Source organism: Callorhinchus milii, unplaced genomic scaffold (assembly GCF_018977255.1).
Source record: "Callorhinchus milii isolate IMCB2004 unplaced genomic scaffold, IMCB_Cmil_1.0 Scaffold2, whole genome shotgun sequence".
In the NCBI taxonomy this organism is placed as follows: domain Eukaryota; kingdom Metazoa; phylum Chordata; class Chondrichthyes; order Chimaeriformes; family Callorhinchidae; genus Callorhinchus; species Callorhinchus milii.
The window spans coordinates 97,737,467-97,761,293 of record NW_024704743.1 but is presented as its reverse complement, the minus strand read 5'-3'; the positions used below and the strand labels follow the sequence as shown (position 1 = coordinate 97,761,293).

The 23,827-nt window shown below is 40.3% G+C and overlaps 1 protein-coding gene across 3 annotated transcripts in view; it reads left to right on the top strand.

Moving 5' to 3' along the window:
* Positions 1-23,827, top strand: part of LOC103183439 (protein EFR3 homolog A) — a 103,915-nt gene that overhangs the window by 12,002 nt on the left and 68,086 nt on the right. For 2 of the 3 annotated variants that reach the window (XM_042346807.1, XM_042346806.1), the window contains exons 3-5: positions 12,547-12,678; positions 16,339-16,415; positions 19,868-19,995. In XM_042346807.1, the coding sequence (XP_042202741.1) occupies positions 12,588-12,678; positions 16,339-16,415; positions 19,868-19,995 (296 nt within the window). In that variant the 5' untranslated portion in view covers positions 12,547-12,587. The remainder of the gene's footprint in view (positions 1-12,546; positions 12,679-16,338; positions 16,416-19,867; positions 19,996-23,827) is intronic. The other variant, XM_042346808.1, reaches the window with a different exon arrangement.

Here is a 23,827-nt window from a genome sequence, read left to right as displayed (position 1 = left end):
ATAGTAATTACTATAAAGAGCTTTGAGATGTTTTGAAAATCAGGTTTCTTTCCTTGCATAGAAGTTGGTGCCATCTATAGTCAGTTCAGTAGATTAATGTGCATACCTTCTGAATTCTTACTCTGGAAGATTAGTTATTGAGGTATTAGATTAATAATGTGATGGAGCTGAAGATGATCTTTTCACTGAGGTGCCCCAGATTAATGACTGATCTCTGAAATCAATATGATTTCTAGTTGGTGACAAATTTAGAAAGTCTGTACTTCTGTCATTGTTTGTGAAATCTATTCCTGGATGTTGCATTAATAACATAAGTTAATACTTTATTTAAAAAACCTGTTTGTTTTTGTGCCAAATTGATGGCTGGTTTGAACTACTGGAAAAGCTTCTTGTGAATTATACCAGGGTCGGCTAGGTTGAATATCCTCGGCCCCTGATATAAATGAGGCACAAAAAAGGCAACTTTCAGGTTGCTGATTGTGTCATTTGCTATATGCTGATATTTTGTAAGTGAAGCCAGCAATGTGTTCTTGCGCATAATACAGGAAATATCGTGAGTGGTGATTTCTGCACATATACAGTGCACATGTAAGTGATCTCAGACAATCTTGGGACCTGACGACTTGAAAGTCAACCTTTTTTTGTGCCAGAAACCATTTGTAAAGAGCTCCTGGTTTGCGCTTGTCTACAGTAATGCTCCCGTAAGCAAGGCAGCACTATATCAAAGGCCGTTATAACAGGGATGTGATTAGCAAAATCTTTTGGTTTATCTGCATAGTATTATGCCGGGGGGTGACCTTATCTACTAGGCATGTGTTTAATATTTAAAGATGATTCCTAAGAACAAATTGCTTCTCAGTTTTTTGGAATCTGTACTTATTATTCTGAGCATTTTACTCGATGGCATTTTAAAATTGCATGCCAAATCCACGAACTCTTTCAAAGTTCATTAAAAAATCAAGTCTTTTAATTTGTGAGCCTCATACTTCATATGGCTATGTATGAAGAAAATGTAATTATGCTTTGACTTGCAGATGTGCTAATTACTACAAACTTTATGTACATTATTGAAGCCGTAAGCATGTCTGATTTTTAATGCCTCCCACCTTACATATGCGCAGGTTTGGCCTTTTTGGCTGTGGATTTCCATTGCTTGCTCTGCAAATGTACTGTAATTCCCAGTAGGTGTTTTGATTTACATCATAGTTGCAACTTGAATCCCAAGGAGTGGTGGCAAGTGGAAGGAATGATGATTTGTTTTCAAATGCTGAGGTTAACTTGTCATTACAAACGCCTAAATATTAACTCTCCCATGTGTTTTTTTTAAAAAGTTGGGAATTAACTGTCCTAAATAGTTTAATAATTTAATAATGGTTACATTTTGGTTTTCATCCACTACTTTTTTCATTCACTTTTGGTAGAGTGTAGAAGTAGAATGAATTTAAAGTATATTTTATTGTGTGCTCTCTTCCCCCCAAAACACTCATCTCAATTGCTGTAACCTCTAAAGAGTTAACTCTACATATGGTGCGTAACGAAAGATGATTGGCAGATTGAGTAACCTGATTTTCCTTTGTAAGCTATTCGGAAATGCCTAATACCTAAAGACGATATGGAAATTTGATGCAGATAAGGTTCAGAATTGATCCTGTGCAAGAATTCTGATTGCATAAGGTCTTGCTGTTGAATGCATCTGCTTGATATTCATAGCCCTGAATAAACCCCCACCAGCAATGATTTTCTCCTGCTGTAATCCAAGTAAAATGTTGATTAAAATTAAGAATTAAAAGCTTTGGTTATGAAACAATTGTGTGTTTCCACCATGTACCCAAGCTCCCTGTATCATTTGGTCCTGTCACAAGAAATGGGGCATTGTATTAGATGGTTTAAAACAATGTTTTATTTTAAGTAATTCTATATTGCGAATAGATCCCCTCAAAAGGAGACAACCTCTCTGCAGGACAGTGATAAAGAGCATCTGGGATACTTGCCTGATTATTTCTCTCTGCTATCTTTTCTCTCTCTTCTCTTTTCCTCCTTTTTTCTCCTCCCAATTCCCCACATGAGGTGAACCTGCCAGCATGATCTAGCAGATGTGTATTGGTACATAATCCACTGTGAGAATGGACTCGCTCCTGTTAGGTAGGTTTTTGAATTTTCTGATTTGTATTATGTTTTGTGAACCAATGAATTGTTGTATCATATTCAATGCAAAACATTTTACTTATTAAAATACATAACATGTTTTAAGTTTCCTGAATCAATCTACATAACTAAGTAACCAATATATCTAACAGTTGTACACTTAAAACAACTTACATTTTGGCTTAGAATGATTGTGTATTCTTGTTCAAGCTGTACTGCAGACTTCAGTACATTATTTTGCATTGCATTGCATGCAAACTGTCCAGAGCAAATAGCTGGGACTGTGTGGGAAAATTATAGTGCACTTGATTTTCAAATTACCTAGGCTGCTGGAATGACTTGCTTTACTCTGAATATGGAGCAAGTGATGCTTTATTTTTCTGATATAGTTTGGGGGTTTATTTGGGGGTTTATTATCCGAACATCCGTGATCAAGGCTCCCTCTGCCTCTTTGTCCTCCTCAACCTCCCTGCCGCCTTCGACACCGTCGACCACTCCATCCTCATACACCGCCTCTCCGCTTTACTCAATCTTCACGGACCTGCCCTTGCCTGGTTCGATTCCTATCTCTCTCACCGTCTCCACTTCGTTGCCTCTAACGGTTTCTCCTCCAGCCCCCACACTGTCACGTCTGGTGTCCCCCAGGGCTCTGTCCTTGGCCCTCTCTTTAATATCTATGTGCTCCCCCTTGGTGACATCATCCGCAGACATGGGGTCAACTTCCATATGTATGCGGATGACACCCAACTCTATCTTTCTGCCTCCACCCTCAACTCCAGGACCACTGCTGTCCTGACAGACTGCCTGTCGGACATCAAGTCCTGGATGAGGGCAAATTTCCTACAGTTGAATGTGAACAAGACTGAGGCCCTCCTGATTGGCTCGCGCCACTGCCTCAGCACCTCAGGCTGTGGCAACATCAACCTCCATGGTTGCACACTACAACTCACCAAGTCAGTCAGGAACCCAGGTGTCTTGTTCAACCCTCAACTGTCTTTTCTCCCCCACATTCAAGCCATAAACCGCTCTGCCTTCCCTCACCTCTGTAACATCGCCCGACTCCGCCACTACCTCACCCCTCAGGCCGCTGAAACTCTTGTTCATGGCTTCATCACCTCCAGGCTCCACTATGCAAACGCCCTGCTTGTCGGCCTTCCCAACTACTCTCTCCACAGACTGCAGATAATCCAGAACTCTGCAGCCCGTGTCCTCTCCCGCACCAAACTCCATGACCCCATCTCCCCCATTCTCGCCCGACTCCACTGGCTCCCTATCCTTCAGAGGATCCAGTTCAAGATCCTGATCCTCACATACGAAGCCCTCCATGGCTTCGCCCCACCCTACCTCTGCGACCTCCTAACCCCCTACCAACCCGCCCGTTTTCTCTGCTCAGCCGGCTCTGGCCTGCTCCACGTCCCCCGACCCACCCGCCCCACCATTGGCGGGAGAGCCTTCAGCCACTCTGCCCTCAACCTCTGGAATTCCATCCCCCAGTCACTCCGCCTCGCCCCCCCTCCTTAGCCTCCTTCAAGTCACACCTCAAGATCGTCCTCTTCGACCATGCCATCGGTCACCCCCACTTCCCCTCCCCTCCCTTCCCCCCCGACCCCAGCTCGGGTCTGAAATGCTGTATACTGTCCAGTGCCTTGAGATGTCCTCCCGACTTGAAAGGCACTATACAAATATAATCTTGTTGTTGTTTATATCTTCAGTTGTACACTGTAACTCCTCAGATAGAAGTTATTGAAAAAGTGATGAGGAAGAAAAATTAGAAGTAAAACTGGAAATATATGTCCTAACTGGAAAGTACATTTTGTAATGCCTTTAAAACTCATATGTATGTACATTGCAGTAGGAATACCATATGTACAAAGTAAAGCATGTATATCTGTTTTTGACAATACTTTTCAGTTCAACCAATGGCAATAAAAATTCTACTCTTTGTATGGCATCCTTTCAAGCTCTGGTATTTGTATTACCGTCATGATTCATTCAGTTGACTGGGCTTGCATTGTATCGTAGGAAACCTATTCTATAAATGGATATTCATTTCACAGCCATGGGTTTATGTCTGCTCTTCACAAATTAACTTGCATCGTCTTTTGGTGTTGAATTTTCTGGATATCCATGAACAAAATATTATCAATGCTCTCGGTCCAGTGATGCAAAATATGTTTTACACTGGGTTGGTGTTTGCTCATTTATCTATAATGCTGCTCTTTGCAGTGTTTTTCCATGATTATCTTATAAAGCCAGCCAGATGCTGCCAAATTGATGTTTGAATTCCTTGATGGACAGACAAAAATCTATTTTTACTAAAATTCATTGTCCACAGGGTAGTATTGTTCCTGTACAGAGTCCTGTAGCTCAGTGGTTAGAGCACTTGCTTTGCGAGAGACTTGAGTTTAATTCCAGGCAGAGCGAAACCTTGGGCAAGTTTCCTTACTCCACACGCCTAATAATAATCCCTCCAAAAACAAAAAACAATAATAAAATGGTCATTTTCAATCTACAACTGTTTGTGGGACATTGCTGTGCGCAATTGGCTGCCACGCTCGCCCACAAATATACAGTCAATTCACTTTACAGTATATTCTGTGAAGCGCTTTGGGACGTCTAGAAGACGTGAAACGCGCTATATCAAAATGCAAGGATTATTATTGTTGTAACACTTTGCATGTACTGGTCATACAGCTAGCTACAGGTGAGGAACTCCGTATAAATGCAAGTTGTTGTTATCTAGCAATATATTCACATAAGAGTTACGATCCACCTTTGCAAAATCAGATCAAAGGGGTGAGTGAGTGGTATTCCGAAGATACATTTTACGAAGTGATTTTCCAGTTAGATGAATCTGAAGGAATAGAGGTTCCAAGCTAAAATTATAGTTGAATCAGGTTAAAATTTCCAATAGAAATCTGCATCTGTTATCAAGAATGTCTAAATCTATGTGAAAGTGTACCCAATAATCTCCACAATCTAAAAGTCTTGGCATTTAGTGATGGCAATTCCTGACATTATTGTTTGAAAGTGTTAACCTTGAAGCAGAGCAAGATGTGGTTGAAGATGTATGCATGGCTATTTCAGCCACACCTAATTTTAAACAAGTGGGCATCGACCTAATATATTCCAATAAATCAGAAACATACCACAAACTTGGTATATAGAATCTGAAACTTCATCAGCTATTAGGTGTTCGGATATAAAGCGACAATGACAAATTTGCAATAGACCATGTAGACTTCAGTCAATACACTAAAAATGTTACTACGCATTTCCTGCCACAACTCAATATTTTATTATTATCTACGATAATTCCAATAATAATATATTATTATTTTTATAATATTTGAAGGAAAGGAACCTGCTGCAGTTGATTCATTTTTATTTCTATATATAATTCTCACAGCATTCAATGTGACTAGGATTTAAGGGTTTTATGAGGATAAAATTCTGTAGCTTGGTATTGCAGTATTCAGATGGTAGCCTCTGGAAAGTTTGCATGTTCAATCTTAGAACATTTGCCAGGGCTTAGTACTATTTTGAAACTGACCAAAACCATTGGAGCCTTAATAATGTCAAAAGTTTATCTTTGACATCAATTGGTGTCTCCTCCTGTGCTGAAAATTTCTGTTTCTATGAAACATTTCCTTCTTTGCTCATAGATAAACCCGATTCCGTTGTTCACAGCTCCCACCTACTATGTGTTCAATAACTTGCTGATCACAGAAAACACTTGATCGTGATTACGTACAATGCAATCTTCCTACAATTGTGAGCATGATGACCAATGATATGGTCAAAATCCATTGAGTGCAGTATCAATATTTCTGTTAAATTTAACCAATGAGTCACCACTGGAACTTGTAATAAAGCTATTGTAGTGCGCTGTCAGTTTTTTACAGAACATACTTTGTATGGGCAGATTGAACTTCCATTGAGAATGTTATAAAATCTGCTGCAATTGAAATTTCCTTATGGAATCTTAGATTTGCAACGGATGAACAAACCTCTTGTCCTATCGAATCTGCGCTGCTGTTTTTCTGTTTTTCTCTTGTTTTTCTTAATTTACTCCCACTTTTGACCCTTCTAAACTAGCTAACCATCGGCCCATCTGTAACCTGCCCTTTTGTCCAAAGTCTAAGGACTTGTGTTTGTCTTTCAGTGTCTCTAGGTTTGAACGGTTGAATAGTTTGCAATTCCAGAAAGCCATTCCTTTGCAATTCCAAGTACAAATAAAATTATTAGGAGAGGCATTGTAAAGACATTAGTTATCAGTAATGAGGATAACTCATTACTCTGAACGAAGGATTGCATTCCTGGGATTTCAGGAGTATCATTTCCACATGGAATCCTGGGATTTCAGAATTATATAAAGGCGGAAGGGGATGGTGGGCTTTTCCATTTCACTGGAAACGAGCCATATGTTGCCGTGCAGATGAATTGTCGGGTGGGATTTTAACTCGTCCAGGACATCTACACAAGTTCCCTGCTCCGTTGGTGCAGAGATCGACCTTAGCTGTCCTGGACGAGGTAAGGTCTGGGATCCCAAGGTTTGGGGCATTAAATCACAAAACCCAGTGAAAGCATTAAATATCAAAGCATTTGATTTAGGGCCTTATCACGTTGAAAGGTCTCAAAACACTTCACAGTATATTCTATAAAGAGTAGTTAGTGACTGTGTACTTGTAGGCATTACATTTCAGTAGCACTGCAACAGCATAGATTTTAAGTGACCAGAATTAGCGTTTCAATTGCCTTTAAGAAGCTTTTTCAGATTCATTGCCTTCCTATTCTCTGAATGTTGTTCCAACAATGCTCTGTTGTATATACCTAATTTTACTTTCAGTATTGAAAATGTTCATTGGAATATATTGTAATTGAAGTGAGGTTTGTAACTACAGCACTGAAAAACTTCTTGCAATGTACAACATAATATAAATTAGTATTTTTAATTTAGAAAAGAACAGTCTGTATTCTAAACACAAGACATGTCAGTAATTCATGATATTCATTTACTGAATGAACTGAATCAGGGAAAGAATCAGGAATTGAATAGGTTAGCTTTTTGTATACAAATAGCAGATTGAAAGTGCATTCATTATTGAGCTGACAGACCAGAGCTCTTCTAGCATTAGCATGCTGTTATTTTTCTGCAATTCTTGTTATCATTCTGCATTTTTCCGAATGGCTCAAGCTTCACACTGTTTATTACAGTTGTCGGCAAATGAAGCACTTTAACATTGAAATGAATGAGGGTACACTGGAGCTTATTTCCACATCAGAGGTCCAAGCAGCTGCTGGTATTAACTGTTTTCTAATTGATTAAAACAAGCTTTTTTTTTGCTTATTTCCTAGCGGCATACAAAACCTCGCCTGTTTTATTTTTCCATTAGCTTTGTAAAAGTGAGAGAATTAAGTAATGGAACAGAATTTACTGGAATTTAAGAAAATCCAAACCAGGCAGAGTTCAACATATGCATGTCACCTATAAATTGCCCTGTGTCTGGAATAGATTGTGCATTCTCTCCCTGGATTGAATGGACAAAGGCGATTCTTCTGCATATTGAGGAGTTTGGAGACATGATGGAGCTGTTTGCACAGGTGTATCGTATGCCACAAGCTTAAGGGGCTTTGTTGTTGTTGACAGACAAGTATGACCAGAAGGCCCTTGGCCCCTTCATACAGTCCCGAAGAGCCATGCCCAACAAAAAGTTGGTGTCAACCATAGCTTTCAGATACTGATACAATTGGGACAGATGCCTCTTTATTTTCGAGTCAATGCCTACAAGGTCTGCTCGCATACAGAGCCATATTACCCACCACCTTGTCCCACTGTTCAAAATGGTGAGGGCAGTGCTCAAGTGTCAAGATGAGTCTGGCAGTAGCACAATATTAAGAGCTCTGGGACACTGCGTGAGAGGAGCTATATAAATGCAAGTTATTGTTGTTGATCCTCTGATCAGTTTCCTTGGGATTGATTATAACCATTGTACAATGTATTTGAGTTGTCGCAACAATGTGATAAGGCGCTCTATCAAATGCAAGGAATATTATTATTGGGGTATGCACCCTGACATTTACTAAACCAAAAGATCTAAAATACTCAAATTGGCTCCATTGGTGCTTCAGCAGCAAGTGGATGCCACGCAGCCTGATGCCCCAGATGTAAGCCATTTTGGCTGGAACCTGGGAGTGTTTTGTCTTTCTTTGCACATGTGCAATGAATTAGGATACATTGACCAGTTAGGATTTTTATGGACTCCAATTACTGAATCCTGTAATTTGGGCTGTGTATTTTTCCGTACTATAAGTTGGGAAATTACCTGATATTTCCATTGTTTTCACAACCTCAAAGTTTTGGGTTCACCTTAATGTGCATATCGATTCACTGTATTTAGTATTCAATTTCCTTTTTTTTTCCACACATGTTGAACCAATATGTCTGCTGTAACTTCTTTAGCTCCTCTTAAAACTGAACTAAGAAAGCTTTAGAAGTCTCAGGTTGAATTTTTTAAATGCTCTGCAGCCTCCAGTCAAATTCCGATTTATCTCACATGTCGAGATGGTTCAGTCTACATTGATTTTTTTTAAATGGAAAATAACTTCAGAGCTATTCCTCTTGAAAACGACTCCAAACTTGGAAGCTGTAACAGTAATAGAACTGAACTGGTAATGCAATAAGGTTCTTGGAGATGCTTGTTGTGTGACTATTGCAAGTTTCAGTTGAGGACGTTAATGGAAACCAGTGTGACCTTTTTGAGAATATCTAACCCAATTTTTCTTTTAAGTTGGAGCAGACTTGCAGAGCTCACTGGCAGCCTGTCAAGGCAGCTCGAAACTCAGAAGGGAATCACGAAATGTTTCAAAATTTTGTAGTATCAATGAAGGGAGGAGGGAAGAGCAGAGAGGAAAAGCATTTACAGTAAACTGATAACTCGATCCTGGCATCATGTTGTCAATATCCCTGCCGCATTTATTATTTATACATATGTCTAACTCGACACTCCGGATAACTTGTCACTGAGATCTTTTCCCCTTGGAGTGACAAGTTATCAGGAGTTTACTGTGTTTGAATTGCTATGTATTTTAATGCAGCATGTGCAGTGCACCGTTGTAAATGAATAAATTGAAATAATCAACTTGTGTACAAACTTGCTGCTTACTGTTTAGACAAAAAGTGTTAGTTAACCAAGTTATTCTCAGAAAATACCATATTATAAATACGGTTGTCAGAAAGACATTTTTTTTGGTGCAAAAAGTTGGAGCCACAGCTTGTTTAAAGTTCTGGTGCGGTCAGGTCAAGTTCAATTTGCTACAGTGAGTTGTGCTCCCAACGGGCCATCCATTTGTCCATCAACCCATCCCACGCTCTCATTAGACCATCTTACCGACACATGGATGTCGGAAGGAAAGCCCTTAAACCAATCAATATTAGTTAAACAAAAGGCAAAATACTGCAGATGCTGGAATTCTAAAATAAAGAAAGAAGTCACTGGGACACTCAGCAGGTCAGGCAGCATCTATGGAGAGAGGAAAGTGAGTTAACGTTTCAGGTTGATGACCTGAATTTATTGATGGCTCAGCGGTTTGAGCACTCACCTCGCAAGCGAAAGGGCCTGGGTTTGATTTCCGGGCAGGGCGAAACCTTAGGCAAGTTTTCTTACTTCACACTCCTCTATTTACCTGGCAGTAAGTAGGAGCCCGGTTGTTAGTCGATTGGCGATCGCTTTTCCGGGGGTAATATTCCCTTCAAAAAAAAATTTAAAATTTGGTCACCCAATGCATGACTGTGTGGGACACTGCTTTGTGCAATTGGCTGCCACGTTTGGCCCACAAAATACACAGTCAATTCACTTTACAGTATATCTTGTGAAGTACTTTGAGATGCCTCGAAGACATGATAAGGCACTATATATCAAATGCAAGGATTATTATTATTATTATTATTTACTTCCTCGAGAATCATCGGATATGGATCTTTGTTCCTTTGACGTGAGTAAGTGTTTGACTGGAAGTTTTGTATCTCTGAATGATTAACTCTTTGGGACAGTCTCTGAACTGTCGGCTTGCAGAAAACTAACAGCAACTGCTTATTATGGTGATACTGAAGTCTGTGTTGTGTTTCTGCCTTTAAGCACATGCCATAATTATTTCACAAGATAAGCATTGACTATAAACACTGTGTTGACCAAGGAAGGCCAATATTCTGACATAAGATGTTAGCAGAGTTTCAAATGTTTTTAGTGCTCTGCAGTTTGGTTGTCCAGATTGAAAATGGTTCCTAACAGGTTGTTTGGTAGTCTACCTGAGTGAAATTTATTCATACAAATCTGGAACGCTCCAAGTCTACAAGTTCGATCCCCTGATCTTTGCAGTAAAAGTGCTAAAAATAGATTCAGTGTCCTTAGGTTAAAGAGAGAAAACCAGACTGAGCTTCCAATTGCTGTGCAGCAGCCTCTTCTGAAAAATGCATGTCTGTGGAAGCTGAATGCATCTCCAAACGTTGGAGAAGAAATCATTTCATCTCTTAGCTTTTAAGAGTCTTATACAAAATTAGTTTGGAAACTTTTCCACCCAGTTGCTAATGGATAAAATTGTGTGTGTTTGCAGCTCTAAATCTGACTCCCAAGGCCAGAGAATTGCTGCAACAACAATTTTACATTTACATAGTGCATTTCACATCAGGAGGACATCTTAAAGTATGTAATCTAGTCTGTAAATATTTTCCTGTAGCAGTAGGAGACCTTTTCGGAGATTAGGACTGAGCTACATTGGTACAGCAAAGTAAATTGAACTTTGCTCTGTATCTAATTTGTGCTGTACTTGGCCTGGGGTGCTTGACCGTGATATGGAAATTGGAAAAGTGAACCATTTCTTAGTATTACCATCACTCCTATTCAAAGAAAAGTGTCTGTGGAGAAACCAACACATAATCTGCTTGTGTTGTCAAGACATCAAAGTCTCACAAACTCACACCTCCACATTTTACATTCTGACTTTTCAGCACTCGTCCTTAATGGGATTCATTTGCTCAGGTCTGAAGAGTTGTTCATTTGCTAGCCGGAATCCTTTTACCATAAATGTTGAGGTTATTCCGAGAGACGTGGTTGTTTGAATTGCAGTGCAATGTTGTTGAATTCACGATAACCAAATAATAGTAATTGTATTAATAATAAATAATAATAACCAAAGATTCTTAGATCACATTTTTTGAAAACATACGTGAAAACCTACTTACGTGTGATATAATCAGGATTCACAACGACATTAGGTTTTGGCAAGAGAATCGGCCATATAGCGTATGGCCTCGATTAAAGCCCTTCTGGATAACAGATGGAGGTCCTGCTCTCTCTCTGAAGGACATCTCTGGCTTTGTAATAAAGCCATGTGGGAAAACTGAAAAATTGTATTCTCAGAATATTTTCTATGTAGAAACCATGACCCAGTTGAATGATATTCCATTCTTTTGCAAGCTTTTAAGGCATTTTTGAGGCTTATGCAATTAGGTATTTAGTTCTGTCCTTGCATTTGTTGCAGCATCGTATCGAGTCATTGTCTCAAAGTACTTTGCACAGGTTACTCTGAAGTATGATGTTGCGTGTTTGTAGGCAGATGTGGTAGCCAATTTGCGCACAGCAGGGGCCCATAAACAACCATGAAGGGAATCATATATTTTTTATTTGGTGGATTGTTGTCTAGGACACAGGGAGAAACTCGCTTCTTTTTTCAAATAGTGTCACAGGATCTTTAAAGTTTACCTGAATTGTTTGTCTTATCCAAGGCACTTCTGACAAAGTACGTTCCGCCCTCACCCCCACCCCCTGTAAAAGTGTGGAGTGTCCAATATCTGGATTTTGGTGCTGAACTGAAATTACATTTTTCCACTGCCCTCCCAGTAGACTGTTCTTCACATTTTATTTTATTAGAAGGTCTCTTTCTGTAAAATGAGTTTGCGAAGCCAAACGAATAGCTAATTACTAATGTTGCCTCCTCACTATTTTTTTCTCATATGATCAGTTCCAGCAAAAATTGAATAGAGGATTTCCACCAGCTTCGTACAAATAGTCCGATTCAGATCTACTGCTGAATACCTTGCCAAACTCGTGTGTTAAGCAGATCATTTTGATTCCTGCCTTCTTGAGTTAAGAACACTCTCACTCCCTGCCATAACACAGAAGTTAGGGAGGGGGCATCTATCTTGGCCCAAACATATCTCTATGGGTAGGAAAACACAGCTGTAACTCTGTGTTGCAGTCGATCTCTTTAACATTGGCGTACACTCAATGTTAATTATAAATTGTTTCTTGCCTGATGGTGTCCAGTGCAATTTTCTAGGTTTCTTTCCTGTAAGACGAGAGATTATGTGTCTGGCTGTTGATATAGAATTCTTTGCTGCAGTGAAACCCAACACTTAAGCCTGAAGCTGCAGATTGGAAGACATGCGAAGGTACAATCGGGTACCCAGAGCTGAGCCTGAACAGCTCTATAGATTTAACATTGGGTCGGAGCCAAGACCCTTGCTGTCCTGTGGTAAGCTGAAGCACACTATTTTTGTACTTTTTTTAATATATAAATCTTATTGTGACATAGAAGATCGAATGTCAAGTTAGTTCCTCTTTGTGATATGGAATGTAGGCTAATGGTGGTGGTATTTGCTGTGATGTATACAAAGGATGAACATATAACATATGCACATCGCTTCAAAGATATAGATATTGCAATAACAATAACTTTGAGTTGAAAATAAGCCTCAAACATAGCTTAACTCGGCATATGTGTCCAGAAAAGCAAAGAAACAATCATTTTACAATATTACTATCTCTCCAAACACTGTGGTTGTTTAAATTGATGACCTTGCTGAAAATGTGCAGCAACAGCTGAGTAGAAACACCCAGCAGTTTGTTGCCTATTGAATTGCTGTCGATGAAAGTACAGACTTGAAAGTCTCCTATATTTATTTGAGGGTGTGACAGAATTTCAGTATCATAAAAGAGTTGTTTGAACTTGCCTCACTGATGGGCTGATGGGCTGAACAACAGGAGCAGATGTCTTATTGAAATTGGTTGAGTGCATGGATAGAGCTGATTTTTCTTGCTCCAGATGGAGCATCAAGAAAGAACTAACTAGGAGTAGTTGCCAGAGTGAAAGCTAAGTGACAAACTGAATTCACAATTGCAGTTCACACCTTCCCGCAACATTATTCACCTACAAAATCTCTGTGGAAAAATAATGGATTGAATCTCTAATGGATGTCATAGTAAACTTCATCCATGCTCAGGGATTGATTCATTGCCAGTTTACCAGCTTTCTGGAAGAACTGGTCAGTCAATATGGAGACCCACTGTACCATTGTGAAGTTAGTTGGTTGAATCTAGTGCAGTTTTGCAAAGTTTGTATTTATTGAGGGCAGAGATGCGCAATTTATGCATTCTATACATTGTGATAAAGAACAACAAACTTACATAGGTATAGCACCTTTCACATTGGCATGACATTCCAACACGTTGAAGTATCTTAATTATCAGATTGGTTATACCGTCTGGCATTTCTGGTGGATATGACCAAGTACTTGAATCTTCTGAACATGTCTTAAAGGGCAGGATCAATTTGGCACACTGCATGGCTGTGTGGTGCATTTGACTTCAACTGCGGGAGAGACAAATGCAAGGAAACAACTTTGTCTGCTTTCAACACTCCCGAATTTCAACAAAAAACATCCTGATTCTCTTCCACATGATACATAACATTTTGCAAAAAATCTGTCACTTTTTCAGTGAGTTCTCACAGAACTTCATTCGCTTTATAGTCGAGGTGGACAACGGACCTTCTCGCTTCCAAATAGAGTTGATAGAACTGCAGTTTAATACTGAACTAAGAAACAAATTCCCTATGATTGCTTTGCGAATGCTTTTCTGTATATCTCCCAGTTGCATCTTTTCCAAATCTGCACTGCAGTGTGGTAAGAGTGCCATACTTATTTGGATTACATACTGTGTTCGACAACAGCAACTTGCATTTTATATAGGGCTCTTCACATTGGGGTAACATCTCAAAGCGCTTAATAGTGATGGACCTTGACACTGAGCTGGGAAGACAGAGAGAAGTTATTGTAGGCATGGTCAAAACAAGTTCGTCGGGCACGATCTGAAGAATGGCAAAGAGGGGCAAGGTGGCAGGATTGACAGAGAGAGCTCAATAGTGTGGCTGAAAGCACGGCCGCTGATGATGCACCGGAGGGGACGAGTGACATGCAGGAGGCCGGAACCAGTTGAAAGAAGAAGGCAGGTAAAGGAGTGTGGGTGTAATCACTTTGGAGAGGTTGGGAGATGCCAAAGCATATAAAATTCACAGTCTTCCTTCCAATCTACATTGATACAGATGCACCTGAACTCACTCCAAAAGGTGATCAGTGCATGCACATACACACCTGAGGAGAGAGTGATATCAACTGAACCAAATTGATACCTTTATTGAATTATTTTACACGGACAGTGTAATAAAATAAAAATTGTTCTAAAAATAGATTCTGAAATGTTGTTAATGACTATCTTGGTAATTATTGTTCTGTAACCATTGTTTTGTTTGTACCTTAACTACATTCAACGTTAGACTTCATTCAAGTTTTAAATAATGTTTATTGAATTGGAAGCCAGAACAAATTGAAGCTACCCTTGTGCAGTGCTGCACATAATTCAAGATTTGTTTAGCCAGTAGCTATTTTGTCCTTAATGTTCCAAAAGATCACATTTAAGTGTGATAGTTTTCAGAGGCAAGATCCAGGCCTTTGATTCTATTTTCTCAACGAATAGGGTTTTAAGTGATCCAGTGTAACTGATGCTGCTTCATTTCTTGCTAAATAATTGATTGCTCATTTCGGCACAACTGACCTAGTGTTGAATTCGAGACATGAGCTGTGTTGAAGAATAATGGAAACCATGGGTGATGGTAGAACTGTCCCTATTGCTTGCAAATCCAGTCACTATATGAGTTGCAGGTGTTATTTGTATCTCTGCCTCATGGAACTTTTAGGAAACTGACTGAATTTCTCATTTATTTTTTTGTTTCTGATCAGTGACATTCACTTTGTAATTGTTTGGCATGCTGCCTTAGGTACCTACTTTAATGACAAATACATTGCTTATCTGCCTTCAGTAGCTAGAGAATGTGTTGTGAGGTAGAGAATTCTACTAATGCACTCTTTCTGTGATTGCAGCTCAATGGTGCTGTATCTCTCGCCTTTCAGCCAAGATTTTAAACCGTGTTATGCAGGAATAACATTACTCCTGCACTGTATAAGTCCGTGTACTGTTCAGAATTAAGTAATGTGAATGCTTATTTAATAATTCACTGGTACTTTGGTAATATTTTAAGGTATGAGATTAGTTATGATAGATTAGGTTAACAATTTTTGGGGGACCAGCCGACAGTGTGACACATAATAATAATACAGAAAATTGGAAATAATGCAATATATCTGATAACTATTGTTATAGAGGTTTATCACAACCAGTATAATTTTTTTCCTGATTAATATGATGTATGGCTGCCGCAGTCTGCCTGTTTGAAAGAGTATCCCAGAATATTTGCAGCCCATTGAATCTGCTAGTGCTAGTCCCCTACTGATGCTATCTAATCTATTCCCATTCCTTTTTTTTAAGATTTTGTTTCTCCTAACTGACACTGAGAGACACAATACATGTATCAACATGGATTTGGATATTAACTCCAAATCCAGCATACACTAAGAATTCTGGAAAGAAAACAAATTTTTTTTTTGACATATTTCCCTCCAATTGAAAAGCTGATGTGTGCAAGAATTAGATGCTTTTGTTCAAAGTGCCATTCCCACTATAAATGGCTGCGTGTGAGATTAGTAACTTTTAGAGCAATTGAATCATCTAGTACAAATACAAAAATTCAAAGTTACATTTGTATAGCGCCTTTCACATCAGGAGGATGTCCCAAAGCGCTTTTATAATTAGTATAACTTCAAAACTAAAGGTTAATAACAGTTGGTCGGTAAGTAATTTCTAGCATACATTAGTCAATGGTTAAACTTTCTAAAGTTAGTATAGCAATATCAGTGAATAAACGTTATATTGTAAGTAGCTCATTATCTCTTCAAATGCATTATTTATACACTGCACTTTTTCAGATCCAGTCTGATGTAACTTATTTGTATTTACACAGGAGTATGTGGTTGCTGTGGTGCTTTGCGCCCTCGATACAAGCGCTTAGTAGATAACATATTCCCTGAAGATCCAAAGGTAAGTGTGTTTGTATATTAATAATGTAATATAATAGAACAGAACTTCAGTCCTTGTTTTGTTTTGCAAAATGTATATTTTTGGTCTTTTGCTTAATTGGACTTCGGAGCTAAATAGTCTAAACTTCAACTATGTAAAACACAACAACAACTTGCATTTATATAGCGCCCTTCCACAGAATAACGTCTCGGAATGCTGTACAATGGCTCCAGATTAGTTGAATTGGTTTTTGATCAACTAAGGTTATAAATTACTTGCAGGTAGGAGATTGATGAGCTCCACCTTGATATACTAAAAAAAATTGTTGGCATAGGAGACCATTCAATTAAGTTCATTTGTAACATTGTTTGCTTCTGAAGAGGAGGAAGACCATATTTCATGATTCAAGTGAAGTATGGGAAGAGGAAGATATTCAGAGAAGCATAGAACAAGCGAATAAAGATGCACCCAGGAAAGCTTGTGATGGAGAGAATGTTATTTTTAGCCACTAAAAGTCAGATAATTCAAAAGAACCAAGCCGAGCAACAGGAACATAATGAAACAAACACAAGCACTAACCTTTGATTGAAAATTGGAAGTGAAAGAGGTGAATCATACTGCCAAACTACTGGCAAATGTGACCAGAGAGGTCAGTGCACCACAAAAGCGATTTTAAAGAAACAAATGCCTGGATGACAATGGATTGAAAATAAAATAAGTCGAGAGTCGTGGAGGTACCCACAAGACTGGACAGCATTGAAGCTGTTCAGTGACATATTGATGGAGTTCACGTTATTGCCTGCAGGCGTATGGATTGTTTCAGGGCTTCACATTATTATGGATTTCTGTAACAACAAAACTGAAATCACTCTTCATATTGCTGATTCTGGGTGACAGCACCTGTGGAAATGAATTCCAGTGCTTGGCACGGTCATTCTGAACTGCCTTTTTGCTCCTCACCTTAGAGCTTATATGATGGCAACTTGGTAATGTTATGTATTTCAGGTTAAATAATTATTTACTAGACATAAAACCTTCACCCGGTCTTTGGAGGATTCCAGAGTAGGCTTAAATCACAAAGTTAACTATCATTGACGAAAGGCAGTTTGAAAATAGAATCAAATGCAAAAAGGAACATTTTGTGAAGAAGCGCTCGCTGGCTTGGAATGCGTCACAAACCACTAACATAATTGAGATGTTAGCCCTATTTGGAATATTCAATGAAGCAATTGTCATGTACTCCTCTAACACGTCTCAACGCCTCAACTCCACCATCTTTCTAGCAACAATGTCTTTTCATTTTCTGGGAACTTAAAAACTTTGAGAGTCCAAGTTGTGTTTGAGCAAATGTTGGAATTCACTTGCCAGTATGATACGGTTGCTTATTATGAAGCTGCCCTGTTTTTATTACTAAGTTCAGTTATTTGTGCACTGTCTGGTGGAAGGAGAATTAACACTGCATCTGCTATTACTTTTTGTTTCTTACTTCCTATATCTTACCAATGCCAGAGAATTGCTTACGCTTGCCTGCTTCCGCCTTGCTTTTGCCCCACCTTATCTCCATGACCTTCTCAAATCTTACAAACCCATCTGCTCCCTCTACTTGGTGGGCACTGGTATGCTTCATATCCCCCGGCCCCACCATCACTCAGCCTATCTCCCCCACTCTTTGGAACTCAATCCATCCCTATAACTCTCCTCTTCCCTGGCCTCCCTAGATCCATCTCAAGACCTTCCTTATTGACTGCGTCTTCGGTCATCTTTCTGCCTACCACCTTGTGCTGCCCAACCCCAGCTCAGGTGTAAACACACACTATCTGTGTATGTCTCTGTCTCTGTGCTCTCACATGCTTTGTACATCTGTTCATATCCTATATATTTAATTTCTGGTGACCATAATTTCTGCATCCTATAGACTATGTTGGAAGGATCTGTGAGACTGCCTGATATGTGTTTCATGGTGAGAGGTCTCAAACATTCAGCGCCAGAAGGTGTTGAGGTGCAACATGACTAGCTGCCTTCACTTGGCATTTTCGCACTAAACAGATCAATGATTTGATGCTTTAAATTTGTGCGTTACTGCATTCAGAAGGTTTGCAGCAATATACAGACTTTGACAAACTGTACTTAAAAATGTGTCTCCTGTTTACAATTGTGAAATTCAGCATTTTATTTTTAAATAAGTGTTTTATTCCTTGTAGATTAGGTTAAAAGGTAAACAGAGCAGCATGGTACTTGGCTTTATAAAAGTGTAAAGTACAGTACCATCTTGTCTGGTTCACTTTTTCCATATTCTATACCAGGAAGGAATTTTCATCCTGCAAAACAATAAGATCTCAGAAGACCAGAACTTTATTACAGCTACATTATCAATGATTGCAATTGTAGGTGCTAATGCATGAGTATGTTCATACAGTAAACTGCTGATAACTTGACCCTGGATTAACTTGTGACTACCACTAAAGTCATCATGCTGTCAATATCCCGGCCGCATTTACTTATGTATTTATACATACGCCTAACTTGCCACTCTGGATAGTTCATCACTGAGCCCTTTTCCTTTTGAGAGATGAGTTATGAGGATTTTATTGTATTAGAAAATCTTTTTATGAATACAATGTTTGGATATAACGAAGTGATAAAAATACCTCAAGAGGAAGATCAATCCAGTAAATCTATCTTGGATCTTTCTCTCTTTGCTGCGAAGCACTGGTTTGATATAATTTGAATCCTTGGGTAAGAACCCTAAGGCACAGTAGGTTAATGCATACTCAACTGTGGGAAGTAGATTGCAATTTGTCCCTCTCTGATATGAAAGGTTCTCTTTGCTGGCTGTAAGAGTTCCAAGTAAAATGACTTGAATAATTTTTAAACAATTTCCCAGTTGGCTCAGACCCACAGTGCAAAGTTTCCACAATCTGGTAACTTTGCTTTGGGGCTGTAAGAATAACTGATGGAAGAAATGGGAAAAAATCACATTAGTGCAATGAGTTGCGTTAGTATTCTTAGGTTTGGAATTTAAGTATATTGATGTGGGCGACTTGCAATTGAATGCCCAAAGTATTGGACTCATCAGCACAGAAATTGATACCCTTGGATTTAGATATACAGGGCAACCCCATTATAAAACACCATGGTTCAGCAATGGTTTATTTTGCAGCGCATGCATACTGTGAGTACATCCAAATTCTGACACTGACAGGCCAGTTTCTCATGCTAAAGAATGGTCACCTTCTGGATTATCAGGTTGTTGCTGATGTAACTTATTGCCAATAGCGCACAACACATAGGAAGTGATGTCAAAAATGATCCAGAAGGCAGTCATTTTCATGCTATGGTTTAATGTGGGGTCTGAGTGTATGAACCCAGATTATTATATCATAACTATTGTGCAAATCTTTTTGTTGTGTAAGGTACACATATCCTTTGGAAATGTTCACTGATAAGTTTGCTGTCTTGTTTTGGCCTATCAGGATGGTCTTGTTAAAGCTGATATGGAGAAGTTGACCTTCTACGCAGTTTCGGCTCCAGATAAACTGGATCGAATAGGGAAGTACCTTGCTGAGAGGCTGAGCAGGGATGTTGTCCGGCATAGATGTGGGTAAGTAACTTACTCTTTTTACTGTTCTGATTTTAAAATTCTGATCATTTGAAAGTTTGCCAAAAATAAGAGATGTTATTGGGAGAAAAAGTCAGCCACATTGATAGCCTATGAAGTATGTTTGAAGATGTTGAAATTTATATCCCTCGGAATTTTCTATATTCTTTAATTGAATCTCTTAATTTTTGCTCTATGCTTAATTTTTTCAGGTTTTAATGGCATGAGTTGCATTTTTCATAATTGATTAAAACTACTGTTTTTACTACAAAGCTGTCATGCAGTCACATGCACTATAACTGTAACTGCTTTCTTAACATTGTAAAGAATTCAGTATAAATCTTCACTTAAAAGATCACTTATTTAAGAGACTTGAACTTTAAACTATTTCATTTAGATTCTTGTTACAATTGAACATTCCCTAGATACCATGGGTCACCATCTAAAATTACCTTGCATTTAGGAGGGGGACGGAGCCCAGCTGAACCTGTCTCAGGCTTTTATAATGCATCTATACAATCTTTCCAATGTTCTTATTGTTGATATCTCCTTTACTTACTCTGCTGTTTAGAGCAAGCAAAATTACACGGCAGTGCCACTTTATCATTAGTCTGTGGGCATAATCATCCCATCAGAGGAAACTCATGTTAATTCTCAATGCTAGTTTGAAAACCGCCACACTCCTGAGTTTCCCAGGTCTTTTATTTAAAGAGAATCCCAACTCCAATCATGTAAGTACGACTCCTTTTAATGATTCTAACTGCTATGCACCAGCTCATAACCATGGGTTGGTTGACTCATTTTATGTGACCTCTCTACCTGGGCAGTCATATATTTGAGCTCTTAAAACTGACGTCAGAACCATTGCAGAGGGAGGAGCACTTGCCTAATGAGGAAATGAGACATGGAATGCCACTGCAGAACTGATACTGGCTGTGTTTAATCCTTGGTAAAAGATGAAATGCAGCAGTTAGATTGATAAGGGAACCTTAAGGAATACTAATTTTAATGACTACCGCTTTCACAACTCTCCCTTCACTACTCATTTTCAGTTCTTCTCTCCAACTGACCTTTTCTCTCTCCTTGACCCTTCCACTGCCTCTCTCTGCTGGGAATCCTCCACGGCACACATCGATGGTTGTCCCAGAACAGCCACCGTGAACAGCCTTTGAAATGTACAGCCCCCTTCCCTTATCCACACCCTTCCCAACTCTTCCCACACCCCTCATAATCGACAATTGTTTTCCTCACACAATCTACATACTCCCACTGTGGCCACCCAGCACCCATATCTTCATCACCCTTCAAAATATCCAATCCCTCTCTAACAAAAGTCAAAGTGCTCTGAGACACTATCCTGCATAAAAAGCACTATTATTTGGCAAATTCTGAAATTAAAACTGGCTGCAGATTTGAGGCTGAATTCAGCAATTAGTCAAATTCTGAACAACAACAACTTGCATTTATATAGCGCCTCTCATGCAGAGTAATGTCCCAGAGCGCTTGACAGTGGCGGAGCATGACCCCGAGTGGGGGAGGGGGAGGTGACCGTAGGCACGGTTGAAGAGGAAGGTCTTCAGATACGACTTGAAGATGGAGAAGGAAGAGGAAAGGCAGAGGGATAGAAGAAGAGTGTTCCAGAGTTTTGGGGCGTAGTGGCTGAAAGCGCGGCCTCCAATGGTGAAATGGAGGGCACGAAAGACGTACAGAAGGCTGGAACTAGTAGAGCAGGGACAGTGGATTGGGGAGTAAGCAAGTCGGAGATAAAGGAAGGTGCCAGGGCATGAAGGGATTTGAAAACAAGTGTGAGGATCCTGAAATCGATCTGTTTGGCGTTAGAGAGCCAGTGGAGCCTGGCTAGAACTGGTGTGATTGGGGGTACGGAGTTTAGTACTGGTAAGTATGCAGGCAGCGGAGTTTTGGATCAGTTGTATCCTGTGCATGGTAGAGCTGGGGAGACTGGCGCAGAAGGCATTTGAAAAGTCGAGTCGGGAGGTGACAAGCACATGGACGAGTGTTTCGACTGCGTCCAGGGTAAGGTACGGTCGGAGGTGGACAATGTGACAGAGGTGGCTCTAAGCAGTCCTGGTCAGGGACCGAATGTGGGGAAGGAAGGACAGCTGGGGGTCGAATCTGAGGCCGAGGTTGCGCTCTGGTTCAGTAAGTCTGTGGGAGAGCCCAGGGAGGTTGAGGAGGTCAGAGCTGCAGGATAGACGATGTTGATGGGAGCCAATGAGTATGGCTTCCGTCTTGTCAACATTTAGTTGTCGTTTTCTCTCATCCAGGCCCTGATATCCGCTAGACAAGCTGAGAGAACATCGGTGGATCTGGAGGAGGAGAAGTAGATTTGTGTAACATCCGCATTCATGTGGAAGTTTACCCTGTGTCTGTGGATGACATCGCCAAGAGGGAGCATAGATGAGGAAGGGGCCAAGGATGGAGCCCTGGGATACACCGCAGGTGACCGGGCGGGGGCTGGAGTAGAAACCATTTGAAAAGATAAAATGAGGCGGTATGTTAGGTAGGACTCGAACCAGGATTGTGCAGTCCCACTGAGGTGGATTAGAAAGGAGAGGCGGTCCATGAGGATAGCCTGGTCGACTGTTGAATGTGGCAGAGAGGTCCAAGAAGATGAGGAGGCAGAGGGAGCCCTGGTTACAGCGAGAGAGGGGGCACATTGTTTGTGCTATGGCATCTCTGTGCTATGGGCAGGGCGGAAACCAGACTGGAGGGGCTCGAGGAGGGAGTGGAGGGAGAGGTGTGAGCAAAGCTGGTTAGCGACAACGCATTCCAGAGCTTTGGCAAGGAAGCGCAGGTTGGTAATTTGTGAGGATGGAGGGGCCAAGGGTAGGTTTTTGGAGGAGAAGAGAAATGACGCTGGTTTTAAGGAGAGAGGAACAGAAACTGAGGAGACCGACTGATTGACTGTGTCGGCCAGCAGTGGAGAGGAGGGGGAGTTGGATGACCAGCAACTGGGTGGGGAGGGGGAAATACTGAGAAAATAGAGTAAAACTAGATTTGGGTGGGATTTCTATCTCAAGAGTCTTCAAGGTTTTAGTATGAGATGCAGCCTTGCAGTCCCTTCAGGTTACTTGGTCCTCTTCTTTTCCATATCCATATGTTCCCTCTGGACGATGTCATCTGCAGACGCGGGGAAAACTTCCATGAATGCGGATGACACACAAATTTACTTTGCCTCCTCTAGTACCAACTCCAGGTCTACCAATGTTCTATCAGCTTGTCTGGCAGACATCAGGGCCTGGATGAGTGGAAACTGGAGTCCTGTAGCTTAGTTGTTAGATGACTCATCTCTCAAGCAAGAGACCTGGTTTGATTCCTGGCAGGGCGAAACCTTGGTAAATTTCCTTACTCCACATGGCTGACAATAATCACTCAAGAAAAAAAAAATAATTTGGTCACTCAATTCACGATTGTTTGTGGGACACTGCTGTGCGTAATTGGCTGCTGCGTTTCGCCCACAAAATATACAGTCAATTCACTCTACAGTATATTCTGTGAAGCGCTTTGAGTCGTCTAGAAGACACAAAAAGCACTGTATCAAATGCAAGGATTATTATTTTATAAGAATTATAAACTTTCTGCAGCTGAATGTGGATAAGATGAAAGCCATACTCCTTGGCTTCCGTCAACGTCCTCACCCCTGCGGATCTAAACTCCTCAACCTCCCTGGCTCTCCCTCAGACTCAACGAACCAGTGCGCAATGTAGGCGTCTGGTGTGACCCTCAGCTGTACTTCCTTCCCCACATCCGGTCTCTGACCAGGACCACCTTCTTCCACCTCCCACATGTTGTCTGCCTCCGACCGTACCTTACC